The sequence below is a fragment of the Schistocerca gregaria genome, chromosome 1 (genome assembly GCF_023897955.1).
Source record: "Schistocerca gregaria isolate iqSchGreg1 chromosome 1, iqSchGreg1.2, whole genome shotgun sequence".
Classification (NCBI taxonomy): Eukaryota; Metazoa; Arthropoda; class Insecta; order Orthoptera; family Acrididae; genus Schistocerca; species Schistocerca gregaria.
Window position 1 is genome coordinate 294,039,568 of NC_064920.1, and position 17,885 is coordinate 294,057,452.

General features: G+C 39.9%; 1 protein-coding gene across 1 annotated transcript; it reads left to right on the forward strand.

The window, feature by feature from the left end:
• Nucleotides 1-2,870: 2,870 nt before the first annotated feature.
• Nucleotides 2,871-6,190, forward strand: LOC126341853 (HIG1 domain family member 1A, mitochondrial-like). The gene is made up of 4 exons (XM_050001806.1): nt 2,871-3,228; nt 3,402-3,433; nt 3,863-3,971; nt 4,825-6,190. The coding sequence occupies exons 2-4, from the start codon at nt 3,422-3,424 to the stop codon at nt 5,019-5,021; spliced, it is 318 nt and encodes a 105-aa protein (XP_049857763.1). The 5' UTR covers nt 2,871-3,228; nt 3,402-3,421; the 3' UTR covers nt 5,022-6,190.
• Nucleotides 6,191-17,885: the final 11,695 nt, after the last annotated feature.

The following is a 17,885-nucleotide window of genomic DNA, read 5'->3' on the forward strand; positions in this document are numbered from 1 at the left end:
TGGTATCCAAAACTGAAGCGCCAAGCCACTGTTTCCCCGTTCTGTGTCTAATTCACGATGTAAGCATACAAACTGTCAACAGATGTCCGTACGATCGTGTCCTGAATGGAAAATGGCATTCTGGTCAGCCAATAATGACTTCAGTGCACATATCACACGGGATAGTGTTTGCTGGGTAGTCCCACATCCACAGACAGTATGTACACGGTCACAGACGGTGCTGGGTGGCACAGAGAAGACGTCCACCAGGCTCCCTGCGGTGGAAGACCATGGGAAGAATGCAACCACGACAGTCGCCGATGACCTAGTGTGAATCGTTCTGTTGTTTTCGGATGTTTATAGAGATCGAAACTGTATCCCGAAGACCAGGGCGGGACCGACCACGTGTAACATCAGAAAGGGAGAACCTTTGCTTGGCTGTAAAAGAATGACGGTACCGTCTTAGCACTGCAAGGCAACTGACATCTGACCTCGCAGCATCCACTGGACGTGTTGTAGCGAGGCAAACGGTGTACAGAAGGCTTCGGCAGAGTAAGTGCTGCTGTAAGTGTACCTCACACGCTTTTTCCCACAAAGGAACGTCTAAAATGCAGCCATTATGGATTTCCGGGGCTACTCTGGTGTACTCCTTCGACAGCCTTACACTATATTTACTTATTTTTGAAGTTAATTGTCAACAGCCAATCAAAGTTCGAAAAATTAGAATGTTACGAAGACTAGAAGAAGAAATGATATATGACGAATCACTAATCCAGTGTTATACAGGAAGGTGGGAGAGATGCAACCATAAAGTCTTAGAGCGCTTACCAAATTATGTGAAGAATACAATTAACCACAGTCCCAACTGAAGTCAAATCGCTCAACAACTTCTACTCCACACGAAAAATTTCGAGTGATAGGTTCCACATGATTGCGAGAAGCCGCAATTTTGATTCATGGAACAGGGCAACAACGAACTTCACTTACTGGCAGCAAGCCACCGGCCTCATCCTTGTCCAACTAATAGTCTGTCTCTTAATGCTACACACCTTATAGTGATTCAGTACCAGCCACTCAAAGAATGCAGATGCATACGTGTATTTTGCCGACGAGGCTTGAGATTGTAACATTTTTGCTTGCCTCCTTCTGTCGCGCTACAGATAGAGCCTGCACGTTGGCATGCTAAGAAGTTATGACAATAGAGCATCGTTGGTAGCAGTACAAAAACAGAAGAATTTTAGGGGCAACAAGCGAAGATAGTCAATGGCGTAAGACATAGTAGAAGATTGAATATGTATTTCCTATTAGTAGATTTTAATGTAGGGAACATCTCCAAATTAATTTTTTACTAGCAGTTTAAATGAAAATTGTGAAAACAGTTTTCTTGTGAATGGATCTCTCGCCAATTTGTGTATCCATCTTTCAGCGATACCAAATCGAAATGCCCTGGGTGAATTGTTTTATGAGCTAGTAAATGTGGCTTGCGAAGATTTGTTTCGAAAACGAGTCGTTCGCTCAAACGTGTGATTGTTCTATTGCTTCTCCATGATTTTCAGCATAACCGCTATGATTTGTATCTGAACGGAACATATTTGGAATAAGAAGCTTCTGTACAGCTGATTATCGAAGTTACAGTTTTGCTGGTTTTCAAAATTTGTGCTGAGCATATTATTTTCTGAAAACCAGAGTCGCATAATAATAACAACTACTGAAATAACTATGATGCGAACAAGAATGTACACAGCGTCCCGTGTAGATGGAAGGGAGTCAGCTTATATCAATTTCAAGGTGAACAGCGAAATGGTTCAAGATTTCACAACAAATAAAACTTACTACTATGGTCAGTATCCGTTGTACGTGCGGGCTTTCTTCACAAAGATACGTCTACCTACGTGTTGGGGCAAGATATATACATGCCATGTTTGGAAGCATCATTTTATTCAACTGCCCGCTGGGTACACCGCTGCATGGATGTGTTAAATACAGCAGAACTAGACAAATGGTGCAAGTGAATATTTTTTTTGGTGTGAGACATCTGAATACGATGGGATTATTTTCTTTGGAAGATGCACATCATTCGTTACTGCGGTATTAAAAAGTCGGAATTGTTTAAAATGCTATTGCTCTTAGTGTTATATGGTGCTATTCGTCGAGAGTGAACGCCAGCTTGGATTGATCAATATTTATCAAGCCATAGATCAAATAGATGCATAGCAAATAATCCGGATACAGAGTACCGGTATGCGGCTCACAAGAGCACCAGTACGAACAATGAATTCGGCATCATTTTAACACATGCGATCTTTCATTGCCACTTCTGTGTTTTTAATTACAATAACTTTGACAAATAAAAGATTTATTAAAACGGCGGAGGTTCGTTAGATCGGTTTAAGTAGGATGAGGCAATTTTGGAAAACCTCAGAAAAACCTAAAAGATAACAATTAGATGTAGGCACATGTGGCACTAGCGGTATTTCCGTAATTTTATAACTGCCTTATGGGAGCCACTATGTCCCTCACAAATAATGATAAACAGCTAGAGGGGAAAAAAAGGCCGTAGTCAGATTAGTAACAGAAGCACCACAGTTAACAATTCTTTCGTCTTAATAATGTAACATTCATATTCATGAAAATCTCGAAGAATCTTACCATCAACATAACACGCGTCTGTCAAGTTGCTTATCTTTTAAATGCAGGCAGCAGCAAAGACGAGACACGTTGAAGTTAGTTAAGTGTTAAATTGATTATATTCAGAGTAAATGTTATGAGATATTTATTCGGAACGAAAAATAAATTTTTCGTCTCCTCTGTTATTGCAATGTGCGAAAGTCTCCTTGAGCTCTGAAATCAGCTGATGTGTCCTGACGAGTGAGACAAGCTACAGCAAATTCACTTGGTGCCTACGTCTGAACCTGCACGTCACGTTGTCCCCCTCCACAGCGTCCGTAGGCCAGGACGCTCATATATATATACCCGTGCTGTGTGCGAGACACTAGTCACTCAGTTGATCTGTGTGAAAGCCAGTGAGTGCGGAATCGAGGAAACATCGCGACAAGAGTGATACTTTCAGTTATTGGTCATCTGAGCGAGATTTTGTAATTTCACGTGACAGCTGGGCTGACGAAACGATTCACCGACCTACGTCACTGCTCGAGTTGGTAGTAGTCTTTGGTGTCCTTCAGTAATCTTTGTGCGGGGGTCAGTGTGGCGCACAACTGTCGGCTGCGCTAAATTTCTGCAAGGAAAGTGGTAAGTTGTGAGTGATAACATAACTAGAACAAGGAAAACACAACTATTGTGATAACTGATAATCTTCAGCAGTGAAAGTGTTAAGCTCGTGATGTAATAAATTGAAAAATTTGTAATGTCCGCAAATTCATTTTCGGTATCAGCTGATAATTTTTCTTTCGCCTTTTTAATAGGTCTGTAAGCGGAACTTGGAATGCCTAACAAGGTATATGATATTCATTATCGGTAACATTTAGAACCTAGGCCATTTATTGCTTGGAGATTGTAGGCCACGAGCTAAGTAACTGCTTTCTATGTAGGCCTAATTCTTTTGCACACGCGTTAAATAAAAAAAAATAATGCAATAGAAAACTTTTTCAAGAAATTATAATGCTGCCTTGCACCTACCTTGCTATGTGCTTTTATGTCAAACTGTATTTATGGCCGGCGATTACTACTTTTATCCTACTGTTTTAATGACAGTACTGTAGCTTCTTGCACTGGATCTTTTGTAAATTCCCCCAATTAAGCGTTCTACTTTGCGAGGTTTCGATTTCAGAAGTTTGCAATTCTTGAGCAACACTTACTTCCAATAGATTACATAAGTAAATAATTTTACTTTGCGTGTTATGCAATAATCACTTTGTTCGCATAGGTTGCTGAATCAGAAGAAATGGCATCGTCTCCGCCAATCCTGTATCGTGACGAATCGCAAACGGATAAACTGTCAAGAAAAATTAAGGAAGCACCGTTCGTACCTATTGGTAAGTATTTGCACAATGCTAACTGAACAGTTTATGGAAAAAGACTGGCATAAGCTTCTCATCCTCCAAAGAAAGACCATACCTGCTCTCTTGTCCTCTCTCCAAGGCACTGAAGACTGACTGTAACTTTTAATCACTGTCTTGCATTATTCTAGACTTGATAATGCAATTTATTCAGTATATTGTTTCATTTATATGTTATTCCATTGGAGTGATACATTCAGTAGTATGTGTATGTCACCGTTGTTTGCATACTGTCTGTAAGCAATTATTTTGACAGTGCTCCAGATGAAGCTTCAACAGTTTGTTTAATCATTAGCAAAGTACTGGTATGAGCTATAATAGAAAATATGGTATTTAACACCCTGAGGAACTATTTGTATTGAGGCACACCAGTCACCATATGCTATTTTTGCTGGTTGATGGTAGATTGAGGATTTCATTCTTCAGCCCATCCCCTCTCCCCCTCCTCCCCCAGTGTCATGTCTTCACTATACAATTTTTAATTGTAAATATATTATGTACCCAAAGCAAGGAAAAGCAATATTGGTAAAGTCTGCAGTACTTGATTATTATTCTAGAGTTACCAGGAAGTTGTGTAGATGAAAGTATGAGGTATGTGTTGATTAACTTCCTCCAACAATTAGTACTGGTACAAAGGGAGTTAAAATGAAGTGTTTGTCAGCCTTAAGGGAATATAATGAACAAGCAAAGAAGTGATCAAAATGTTGCAAGTAAGATTGGTGGCAGCATTCACTTTATCACTGCAGAAGCTTATCCTTTAACTGCTATTGTCAGTGATGTCGGACATTTTAAATGCTCTTTCTAATGTAAACTCCACAATTTGTTACAGGTCTAGCTGGTCTTGTTGCGGCATGTGCTTTTGGTGCTTACAAGTACCGCCATCGTGGACAGATGTCGACATCAGTGTTCCTGATGCAGCTTCGAGTTGCTGCGCAAAGTATGGTTGTTGGTTGCATGACTCTTGGTCTTGGATATCAGATGTACAAAGACTACCTCAGTCCTGACCGAAAGAAATCATCAGAATGAAACTTTGTTTCATATGTGTGACAGCTGAATTGTTTTAGTATTTGCAGCTCTGACAACATTTTCAGCTCACCTCAGTGAGGTGGTAATTCAGTGATTATTGGTAATTCAGTGATTATTGGGAGAAAATGTTGTCCATGAGTGTTGCGAATATTTTTCTTTCCTAGATGCTGCAAATATTTTGCATATTTATTTCTGCTGTATGAATTGTATCTGATATTAAGTATAGTTCCTGCTTTATGTGAACTGTTGCAATAATTTGTGAGAAGAGGAGATACTCGAGTTGTGAAATGAAATGACAAGACCTGATTGTGTGTGGTGAGAGAGAGAGAGAGAGAGAGAGAGAGAGAGAGAGAGAGAGAGAGAGAGAGAGAGACTCTGTATGCACTTGCTTTTCTCTGATAGTATACAAAACTATTTAGATGCAAAGTATATTAGCACAAAGACAGGCTGTCAGTTGCACTATTGCAATTATTTGAAATTGTAATTCATGCCATTTTCAATTAATTAAAATCTGTGCTACGTGTACAGGCCAAGTGATCAGAAATAGTGCAGGGTTTTACATTACACTCTATCCTTTAAGCAGATCATTGCTTCAGTGCACTAGAGAAACATGTGATCTACAAGTCATAAATGTTCAGATTCACAAAGTGTCAGGTGTTAGTATTTTCAGATGTTCGCAAAATATAAATTGCCAGATATTAGCTTTGATGTAAGTTTTAACTTTTTTATCCTGGTTAGCTGTTCACATGATAAATGTTCAGTATTACATAATAGTTACAGTCTTTGTTACAACTGTGTGATGTTGTGTATGGTAACTGTAATGATGATGCCAGTTTTTAAATCATGTTATAGGTGTTTCAGAATTAATTTTTAAGCTGCATGTGCCAGAAACTTGGGAAAAAAAGTCTTTAAACATTAATATGTAATCACTGATTACATATATTGTGGGAAGCAAGTGTGAGAAAATAGAGTACTCTGTGAAAAAAATCTGTATTACATTGTGATAGACATGTTGAGGTACAAACTGCTACTCCTATTTGTCAAACATCAATACATTTAAATTACATCATCATGTATGTATTACATATGTATACTTCATCTCTGGAATGGATATTTTATTTCTAGATAATGATGCTGTTGTGGAATAAAAAAATATTTATTTTATGGAATTTTGTCAGTGATTATTCATCCAACCGAATAATATGCAAGACCAGATCACATAATGATGGACAAATTTTGTCAGATGGAGATCTTGATCATAAATTTGAACAGCAAGAAACCTATGTAACCAAAGAAATTTTGTGATTAAAAATGCAATTTCACAACATTGATACTGTGAACACTTCACTGGAAGTGTACTGTTATTCTGAGTAGACCAGCAATGTCATGCTCAAACACATATTTTTAATCACAAAAAAAAGGTCAGCAATATGTAGTGCAAAAACACACACACACACACACACACACACACACACACACACACACACACACACACACACACACACACACACACACACACACACACACACCAAGGTTTAGGTTACATTGGAAGGTAACAGCCACGCAAATGCTGCAAAAGAAACTATTTTAAACAAAGGTTTGAGGAACAAGCTAGTTTGTAGCACTGTCCAAAGTGTAAGTTATGTTATGAAGGTTATCATGATTGTCACGGCATCCTTATTTGATACATTCAGATTCAGTACTTATATTTGTCATCAATGAAGAGCTTTATTTTTCCCTCTGTAGTGTGGTATTTTTAACTTATATATGTGTGTGTTGAGGAGTTGATAACCAGAAAATTCCATCCCAAAAATACCCTTATTCCTGCAAGTGCAAAGATACTTTGACAGCTAAAATTGATCCTTTCAATCCAATGCCACATCAGGGCTGCTATGGGTTTTCTCCAATTTTGCATACAGCCATACACACACATAGAGGCTATTATTTATTTATTATTTTACAATGACATTGTGATTTTCAAAGTAATACAATACAAATCAGTAGCTCAAAGTATACAATGCACAGAAAAAAATGTGTTATGAGGGTAGGACAGGTAGTGGCTTCCAAAGCCATTGCAAAATTACTGCCAGCTGCCTGTAAATTGATGGTAGCAGAGAAAAAGAAAGAATGCTGAAATCCATTTTGCAAAGATAAGAGATGTAGTGTGAAATGGAATTATCAGATAGGCTGTCACAGCCAAAGCAGGTGCCATACTTCAGTTCAGTGATGGGACACTAGGAAAATGCACAGACAATATACAAAGGAGATTCCTTAGGTATGTGGGGGCCATATTATATAGGACTAATGTGGGATGTGGAATTCAGACAAAGAAGTGCAGCATAAATGATGAGTTTGTTTGACCCATGGAAGAATGTCGTGGAGATGCACAAAACCTGAACTGGCAGGTGCTCGAGCATACGGGGTTTTTATAAATTCCCATTAACGAACTTCTAGGACTTGTAGAGGGGAGTTGGTACATAATATTTTGAATAGGAATCCATGTCCAGAAATGTTCTGTTTCCGTTCTATGAGGGTTTCATTTTAGATGTTTAATTCATTCACTTCTACCTGAGGAATTGAATCGCGTGTGATACAGTACAGTTTTCAGGTAACCGTTCGAAAGGAAACATAACAAAACGTCCATTTATCACTTAAGCTCATTTGTTTGTATTAACTCTTAAACATTACATTCTGTAAATACAGAATGCTGGCACTTTTTTTTTCTTTTGGAATAATGTACACACGTAAATGTTAAAGTGTTACTAAAAAAAAAAAAGTTCAAGAGATTTAAAAAAAAAAATTGTTGCCTAATAATTGTACTGCATCATGCCTAATTCAATTCCTCAAGCAGGAGTGGATGAGTTAAACATCTGAACTGAAACCTTTATAGAACAGAAATGTCGATTCCCAGACATGGGTTCCTATACAAAATATTACATACTGACTTATTTCTTCAAGTCCTAAAAGTTTGTAAGGGGAATTTCTGAATACCCTGTCTATGTAACTATTCCATGAAAGCTTGCTTACAGAATTTTATGAATCAGCTTTAAGTTAGCAATCTAGGAAGATAGTACATCCCCCAAACATATTGTTCTGAAAGGGGCTCAAAGACAAGATTAGATGGTTACAGTATGTGCAGAGGCAAAGAAGCAATCATTTTTCTTACACTTCATATGTGAATACAAAAACAAGCAGCCCTGTTGCATGGTTTAAAATGCTGACTGCTGTCAAGCCATTGTCGGCCTTAGCAAAGGTTCATGTCTGACATCTTTTGCCTGACTGAGGCAAGAAATGGTTTCAAACCAACTGTGCATGTAAGTTTAAGTTTCACTTTCACTTGCACCAGTTTCAGTCCTGACAATCAACACTAATTTTTATATACTGACAGCTTTATATTATGGCATTTTCCTTGAGGTATTAAGACAAATTCTCAGATATAAATTTCCTATACTAGTAATTGTGCTGGTGTTTACCAAAAAGATTTTGATTAGAGTTACTGAGAAACTTTCAAGAAATGTTTATAGAGCATGAGCGTGCAGTCTCCTTGATTACATCTACATACATACTCCACAAGTCACACTGTGGTGTATCGTGGAATGTACCTTGTACCACGAATAGTCAAATCCTTACCTGCTCCACCTGCAGATGGAGCAAGGAAAAAACAACTCTCTCTATATATTTCTATACAAACCCTAATTTCTGTTACTTTGCCTTGTGGTCCGTATGAGAATGTTAATGGCAGTGGAACTATTCTGCAGTCAGCTGCAAATGTTGGTGTTCTAAATTTTCTCATGAAATGAACATTGTCTTCCCACTAGGGATTCCCATATGTGTTCACAAAGAATCTCTGTAATGCTCGCATCTCGAATGAATCTACAGTAACAAATCTAGGAGCTTGCCTCTGAACTGCTTCAATTTCTTTAGTCCAACATGGTGGGGTTCCCAAATATTCAAGCAGTACTCGATAATGGGTTGCACTAGTTTAGCATACAGAGTATTCTTTATAAACTAGCTACAATTCCCCAAAGTTCGCACAATGAACTGAAGTCAACCATTCACCCTCCATAAAACCTCCCTTATCTGCTCATTCCATTACGTATTGTTTTGCAACATTGCACCTGGTTATTAACTGATTTGACTGTATCAAGCTGCACATCAAAATACTTTGTTCAAACATTACAGGATTTTTTCCCCTTCTCACCTCCATTAACTTGTATTTTTCTGCATTCAGAGTAAGCTGTGATTATCCCATCAAATACAAATTATTTGTAATACATCCTGTATCCTCCCACAGTCCCTCAATGGTGATACATTCCCTTATACCACAGTGACATCAGCAAACAGTAGAGATTGCAGCTCATCCTACCCGTCAGATCATTTATGTATATTGAGGACAATAGCAGTCCTACGCTTCCTTGGCATGCTTCTGATGATACCCTGGTCTTTGATATGCATACATCTTGCTCTTGTATGCTTTCATTATCATCTGCAAATCTTCCATTAGGCCTTCATCTTAATCCTGTGTCTTAAAATACAACAAAGAACTTCCTTGGTCCATCTACATCAATTTACTCGCCTTCATGTCCCTCTTACCATCTACGTATGTATCATTATAATTATATCTAAAAACAGAAATGATGTAACTTACCAAACGAAAGTGTTGGCATGTTGATACACACACAAACAAACACAAACACACACACACAAAATTCAAGCTTTCGCAACCAACGGTTGCTTCATCAGGAAAGAGGGAAATACGAAAGGCTGTGGGTTTTAAGGGAGAGGGTAAGGAGTCATTCCAATCCCGGGAGCGGAAAGACTTACCACCGGGCGAGGTGGCGCAGTGGTTAGACACTGGACTCGCATTCGGGAGGACAATGGTTCAATCCCGCGTCCGGCCATCCAGATTTAGGTTTTCCGTGATTTCCCTAAATCACTCCAGGCAAATGCCGGGATGGTTCCTTTCAAAGGGCACTGCCGACTTCCTTCCCCGTCCTTCCCTAATCCGATGAGACCAATGACCTCGCTGTCTGGTCTACTTCCCCAAAACAACCAACCAACCAACCAAAGACTTACCTTAGGGATTGGAATGACTCCTTACCCTCTCCCTTAAAACCCACATCCTTTCATTTTTCCCTCTCCTTCCCTCTTTCCTGACGAAGCAACTGCCAGTTGCGAAAGCTCGTAATTCTGTGTGTGTGTTTGTGTGTTTTGTTCTTGTGCCTGTCTGCCGGCGCTTTCCCGCTTGGTAAGTCTTGGAATCTTTGTTTTTAATATATTTTTCCCATGTGGAAGTTTAGGCAACTCTCTCTATTATTCAATGACCAGTTTGAATATGTGAGTGGTATTCACATTAATGTTCATGTTTTCATTTCTGTAAGACATATAACTGGCAATACAAACTAACTGTTCAGCTTCCTTTTCAGATTGATTGAAAGCTTGGTTTTGAAAATATTATTTAGCATACCAAAAGCTCACCAGGCCATTTTTGACTCACCTATTGTTCCCCCCTTTTTATTTGTGTCCCTCCTGTCATTGTCTTCAGCAGCCTTAATAGAAAGAATTGATTTAATGACTTCATTGTGTATCTAGACAATTTTCTTTTTCATATACTGGTATACATTATTTTAGCCTTATCATAACTGATTTTCAAACTTTTTCTTATAAGTTGCTTTATTTGGTTTTGAATTTAATCTGTACTGGCATTGAAGAGTATAATGTTATCTTCAAAAAAGAGTATAATGTTATCTTCAAAATGATGGTGGTTCAGATATTTACCATTACAAATTTCTGCTTCATTTTTCAGCTCATATTAGTTCCATGGCAGTGGGATGGTGGAGGAAACTAAGCACAACTTATAAAATGTATCTCAGAGCTAGTAAAGAACCATGGTTTTTGTGCTACAAATTTACATAAAGGTTGTTCAATAACTAGTGCAATATGTTTTTTTCTCAAATCAGAATAGATTTATTCATGGTTAAATTACACCATATTGTTCCCCAATTCTTTTATTCAATGTAATCTCCATTCAATTTTATGTCCTTAATGTTTGACTTGTGTGCTGTCAAGGTACCACTCTACTGGTCTGCATCTCAGCCAAGTTCTTGCTGTATCATAGACTTCCCCATAACTGTTGTAGTGATGCACATGGAGTGATGGAAATCAGAATGTGCAAGGTCCATGCTGTAGGGCAGACATGGAATAATAGTTTACCAAAGTTTTGTGATCCCTTCTTGGGTGGGTAGACTATGATGTGGCTTTGCGGTGTCATGGATGAGAAGTAGTGTGTTGGTATTTTTGTGACAATGGTAATGCTGTAATCATTTCTTCAATTTCCGAAGTGTCTCTCTATACAATGTGTAGTTGATTATATGCTCTCGTGCGAGGGTATCAAACAGAATAACTCCTTCAGAGTCCCAGTAGACTGTAGATACAACTTTACTTGCTGAGGGTACTGTTTTGAACATCTTCTTTGAAGCAGAGAATGTGTGGTACAACTGTATGAAGCTGTTTTGCTTCAAGCTGAAAGTGATGAGTCTATATTTCATTGCCTGTGCCAATGTTTGACAAGAAATCACCACCATCAGCCTCATGATGTGCAAGCAATTCAGCACAGATGTTCCTTCTTTCCTTTTTATGCTCTTCATTTATACTTTGAGAAACCTGTTAGGCACAAAACTTTGAAAGTACTAACTGATGCACAAGTGTGCCAGTACTGTCAACAGAGCTGTCAAGCAGAGCACTGAGTTGCTTGACCGATATTTGTCAGTCACATTGAATAAGAGTTCCCCCACATTGTAACATAGCTGGTGACAAAACTGTGTGCATTCAGCACATGTGGGAAGGTCAATAGATTTTGTGTTTTTTGTGTTGATGGCAGATAATGAATCCCTCTTACCATATATTGGATAACTTATTACATTGCATAAATCTACAGTGCAGTCCAGTAAAGTTCAATTAATTACTTCATGTCTTATAGTTTTAATGTCATCAGTCCTGTAACCCGGAAGGTGTACACGATCAAAGGAAGAGCCACGTATAAAAGCACCCACGTGATTTACCAACTGACCTGCCTACACTGTGACGTTTTCTATGTGGGAATGACCAGCAACAAACTGTCCATTCACATGAATGGACACAGGCAAACAGTGTTTGTTGGTAATGAGGATCACCCTGTGGCTAAACATGTCTTGCCAGCACATCTTGGCACAGTGTTACACTGTCCGGGTTATCTGGATACTTCCCACCAACACCAACCTATCCGAACTCCAGAGATGGGAACTCGCCCTTCAGTATATCCTCTCTTCTCGATATCCGCCAGGCCTCAACCTCCGCTAATTTCAAGTTGCCGCCGCTCATACCTCACCTGTCTTTCAACAACTTCTTTGCCTCTGTACTTCTGCCTCGACTGACATCTCTGCCTGAACTCTTTGCCTTTACAAATGTCTGCTTGTGTCTGTGTATGTGCGGATGGATATGAGTGTGTGTGCGAGTGTACACCTGCTCCTTTTTCCCCCTAAGGTAAGTCTTTCCGCTCTCGGGATTGGAATGACTCCTTACCCTCTCCCTTAAAACCCACATCCTTTCGTCTTTCCCTCTCCTTCCCTCTTTCCTGAAGAAGCAACCGTCGGTTGCGAAAGCTAGAAATTCTGTGTGTGTGTTTGTGTGTTTTATTTATTGTGCCTATCTACCGGCGCTTTCTGGCTTGGTAAGTCTTGGAATCTTTGTTTTTAATATATTTTTCCCATGTGGAAGTTTCTTTCTATTTTATTTACAAATGAAATAGTTTTGTACACTTGTATTCAGAACGTGTATTTGGACAGAAGTGTAATACTTATATTTTTAATTTTTACTATTTTTTGAAAAAGGTTTGAATTATTTTTCATATGTTGGATTTTATTTTTTATTAAAAAAGATTTGTTATGCTAGAAGTTATTGACACTGAAATTGTTAATGAATAACTCTCAGACTAACTTTGGAAGGAAGATTGACAAGTAATTCATTTATTCATGTTAAAACACAATTGTCTTGACATATGTTTTACCTTTGCCCATTTATGGGAGGCCAGAGCTAGTGGTAGTTGTCAAGATGTGAAAGAGGAAGACAATTTTTGTTTTGCACATATTGCATTGTTAATGTGACTGTTTGCTTGAATTAAACAATGGAAAATCCACATAGGACTATCAACAATGAAGGAAAAGATAGATTGCTACTTAGCACAAAAATGACATTTTAAGTTGCAGACAGGCACAATTAAAAGAAACTTACACAAAGCTTCTGGTCACAGCCTTCATCAGCAAAAGAGAAACAGAGAAACACACACCATCCGTTCACACAAGCAAGCATGCACACATCTGCCAACTCCAGCAGCTCGGGCCAGAAAGCAATCATGTGGATGGCAGCAGCAATCTGGAGGGCTGGGGAAGAAGAATGTATATTAGTGTACAGATATGGTGGGAGGGAGCAGAGGAATCATTCACACAAACAAGCACACATCATGCACACATCTGCCAGCTCCGGTCAGAGTGCAACTATCACATGGGATGGCAGCAGCAATCTGTAGGGAGCGGGCAAGGGATAGTGGCCTGGGACTAGAATGCCAACAGATGTAGCATCAGAAGGCTGTGGAACAGGGAGGGAGGGGGGGGGGGGGATGTAGCAAATGGAGAGGAGTGGGGAAAGATGGGCGGGTGCTTTGGCAGAGGGGAGGATGTAGATCTGGCTCCTCCCCCCCTCTACCAGCTTTTCAGAACTGCACAGATGGGAGTTAAACTTACAACACATTCTCCACTCCTGTACATTTCCCGGACTCAGTCTTCAGTAACACACTGTCCCCACATTCTCCACTTAACCGTTTCTATGCCCTCTGTCCTATCATTTCCTCCCCATTCTCATCTCCCAGCCTCTTTGTTTGCCACTCTCAGTCAATGTTCCCACTCATCTTTCTCAGCACCTGAGATTTTCACTCCATTTTACCCCATCTCCCTCCCCCACAACCTCCTGATGCCACATCTGTTGGCACTTTAGTCCCAGGTCACTATCCCTTGCCCGCTCCCTACAGATTGCTGCTGCCATCCCATGTGATAGTTGCACTCTGACCGGAGCTGGCAGATGTGTGCTTGTTTGTGTGAATGAATGGTGTATTGTTTCTCTGTTTCTCTTTTGCTGATGAAGGCTGTGGCTGAAAGCTTCGTTTAAATGCCTTAATTGAGCCTGTTTGCAGTTTAACATGTCTTGTTTATGTTCAGTAGCAATCTATCTATTCCGGCATTATTGTTGCTTGAATTATATCTTTTGGAGATTTGCAACAAAAGTTATAAGCAGTGAATATAAACATATGCATCTTTTATTATTAATGTTAATACACAAAAAGTGAAATGAATCCAAAGAACCTCCAGCTTCTCCGAAGACGGCTGTGCCAATGGTAAAAAGAAGATATAATGGACATTGTGAAACAAGACAAGCTACAATAATTATTTACAACTTTATGACTGAAATTGAGTTTCATGTTCTAAAACAGTACTTTTTGGCTTCAGGTCTGTAAGTAGTTGAAGAACAGTGAGTAAAAGCAATTTACTGATAAAGTAAGGCTTGCAACAATTTTAATTTTTATGTTGTAAAGAGAAGTGAACAGGGTTAGACTTGGCCATCTGTCAGGAGTTAGTGGAAATATATAAGATCACAAGGAAATGTTTAATGATGTCATAAACAAAATTGTATTTAATTTGAACCAAAAGTAGTTGGAAAAACAAACAAGTAGTATTGCTCACTGCACACCTATTTTAATATGTACTTACTATGTACAGTTTGTATGAGATTTATATGTGCTGTCATACAGATAATGTTCAGATACAGGTGAATAATTTTTTTACACTGACTGACAGAGAAAGTGAATATCAATGAAACTTTGTACATGTACACAGCATTGATGGGCATGTGAATGATTAGAACTGCGATTCTGTGCTATAGTTAGAATGTCTTCTATGGTGCATTAGTAGTGTTGATGATTAATGTTATTATCAGGTCTTGTAGGGTATATAAGGGGTGTGAACAGCGTCAGATGTTGAATGATTGCTGTGAAGGAGGAGGGGATGCTGCATGCTCATGTGAGACAGCATTATCAGCAACTGACAGAGTTTGAAAGAAGACTCATTGCGGGTATCCATTTGGCTGGCTGATCAAATTATGAGATATAAAGATCTGTGAAACATTTGTATGTGGCAGTGCTCCGATATCATACTGCATGGGACTGTGAGAGAAGGCATACTCATCACCACAGTTCTCACTGACTACATCTGATAACCACAAGGGAAGATCACCGTATTGTGCACCAAACCCAGTGAAACCCCTTCACATCTGTGCCTGCCATCTGAAGAAAAGTAATGAACTTTCTGAAATATTCTGTGTCATCTCACATCATTGGTTGGAGAACAGCAGCACCTGGACTAGGAAAGTAACATCCCATGTGTAGGCTGACATTAACACTACAACAAAAATGGCTCAGGTAGGACTGGTGTCATGACTGGGAAGCGTGGACTGACTATAAATGACATTGCAGTGTTTTCAGTGATGAATTGAAGTTCTGTGCTACCCCTGTTGTAACTCCAACATAAAAAGCATGGGATAACACCTTCAGAACTAATACATTTCATGATCTCATAGTACAACAGTTAACAATGGATATAATATGTGGTATAATGATGTGGCAAGATAGGTACATTACAGTTCTAGCTAGCATAATAAATAGCATCATGAACAAGAGCAGACAGAGAGGGTGATCACCAGACATTGATTGTATACATAGATGGCCTTGGGAGGCACCTATGCAGCTGTCATGCATGGTCACACAGTTGTGATGCCTTCCTCTGCTGGCCATACTTTGCAATTGTGGATGCAGGGTGTCTGTCACATCATAAGCTTCAGTCATGCACTTTTCACTGGTGCTCGACATCTAGGTGATAGCCCCGTGGGTTACCACATCCCATCTTCCATGGAGGAGCAGTGAGATGCAGCTCCGTGAGTTTACCCTCACCTGTATGGGCATCTGGGGAGCATTCCAGAACAGATCGATGTCTTTGGAAGCATCAGATGTCCCCTTGGTTTCAGCAGCTCCCAGTCTGTGTGGACAGGAGCATACAACTGGAAGGTTCCTTCCTAGCAGCACAGTCAGAATCTTGGTGGGTGCAATGCTGATAGCAGAGGCCACTCAATGTCCATGTCAGAAATGGCACAGAAGATAACTGCAGTTGTGGACTCAGCACTGGTAGGGCTAGTACTGCAACTTGATCTTCTTCTGACATCCAGTCTGTCGTAAGCAGCCTGTAAACAGAGGGAGATGTGGGCATGGCCAGGGTTGGCAAACATGACTGAAAACCAGAGGACAGGTACAGCTTGTGAGCAGAAGGGGAGATAGCTGAGAGTCCAATGAAAGAGAAATGAAAGGTGACATTACTGTGATGTGCATTGGACTGAGGGACTAGAGGCAGTAGAGTCTAGGCATGACCAGCAGAGCTAATTTTGAAAGCATGTCACTGTCAAGTTCTCCGTGATCAGAAGGAGCATGTGGCATCTCCACTGCTGCCAGACGGCTGCCATAATCCATTTGCATCTGAAGTCGTGTGCCCACACGAGAGTGCCCAGCCAGAAGCATGGAGACATCACCACAGACAGACCCACAGGCATTATCATCAGATGGAAGAGCTTGCATGGCTGACAGTCATGGAGGAGTTCTCCTGGACTTACTGAAGTCAACCTGTAGAATTAAAAATAATAATAATAAAATAAAATTAGCACCCTATTTGCAGGAGCACCAGACACACATTTCTTCATCTGTGTTTTAGAAGTTTGCATTAGTCTTCCAGCATCACCATTTGATTGAGGTGGAAAGGCTGAGATGGCAGGTACTGAATACCATTTCTGCAGTAGAACTCATCAAAAACCTGGTAGCAAAGTTAAGGGCCATTGTCCAACACCAGCATGAGAAGTTCTTCAGTAGCGAAAATTGTTCTGAGCACTGTGACTGTTGCCTTCATACATGTAGACCAACATTTGACCCTGCACAGAAAGTTGGAGGATGTACTGAGGACAAACAGCCAGGTAGTATCCATGAAGGGGCATGCAAAGTTGACATGAACCCACTCTCATGGGCGTGAGAGCGTTGGCCCCATGGTGAGAATGTTTGGTCAGGTGCTTCTTGCAGTTGTTCACATTGATAACAATGGCAGAAAAGATGTTTGACATGTCAGTCTATGTGTGGCCAGTACACACTGGGCCGGGTGAGTAGTTTAGTTTGCGATATGCCCCAGTGACCTTGGTACAAGGGCTGATGGTAGATGTGAAAGTAACTCTATAAACAGTTGGAGTTCTGACTGGGAATACGGTTTGTCCAGCCCTGCTGTAAGCACCATCACACCTGTTGTAACATGGTGTCCTTGGCCATGGCCATGGCCACACAGGCCTCCTTGACTGGAAATGTGCCTATTGAGCCTTTTGAATCTACTGGAAACACAGGATCTCATCTTGTTTGAACTCAACTCTGGATCAGGGCCCATCAGGAGATGGGACAGGGCATCTACTTTGGCGTGTTGAGTGGTACTGCGGAAGTGAATTTTGTAGCAGTACTTGCTGAGAAACATTGTCCAGCATTGAAATTGGTAGGCAGTTCTCCTATGTAGCTTCACTGGAGCACCAAAGAGGGAGATAAATGGCTTATTATCCATACTGAGGTTAAACTTTGTTCTCTATGTGTGAAATTTCTTCAGCACAAAGATTATCATGAAGGCTTCTTTTTCAAGTTGTGGACACTTGTTTTGCTCAGCTCTGAGCGTCTTTAACACAATAGCTATCAAAAGTTCAGAGCCACCC

Excerpts from the sequence above, each read along its gene's own strand:
- LOC126341853 (XM_050001806.1), top strand. Across the intron at positions 3,972-4,824 it reads AGCACCGTTCGTACCTATTG|GTCTAGCTGGTCTTGTTGCG; the intron begins GTAAGTATTTGC and ends AATTTGTTACAG.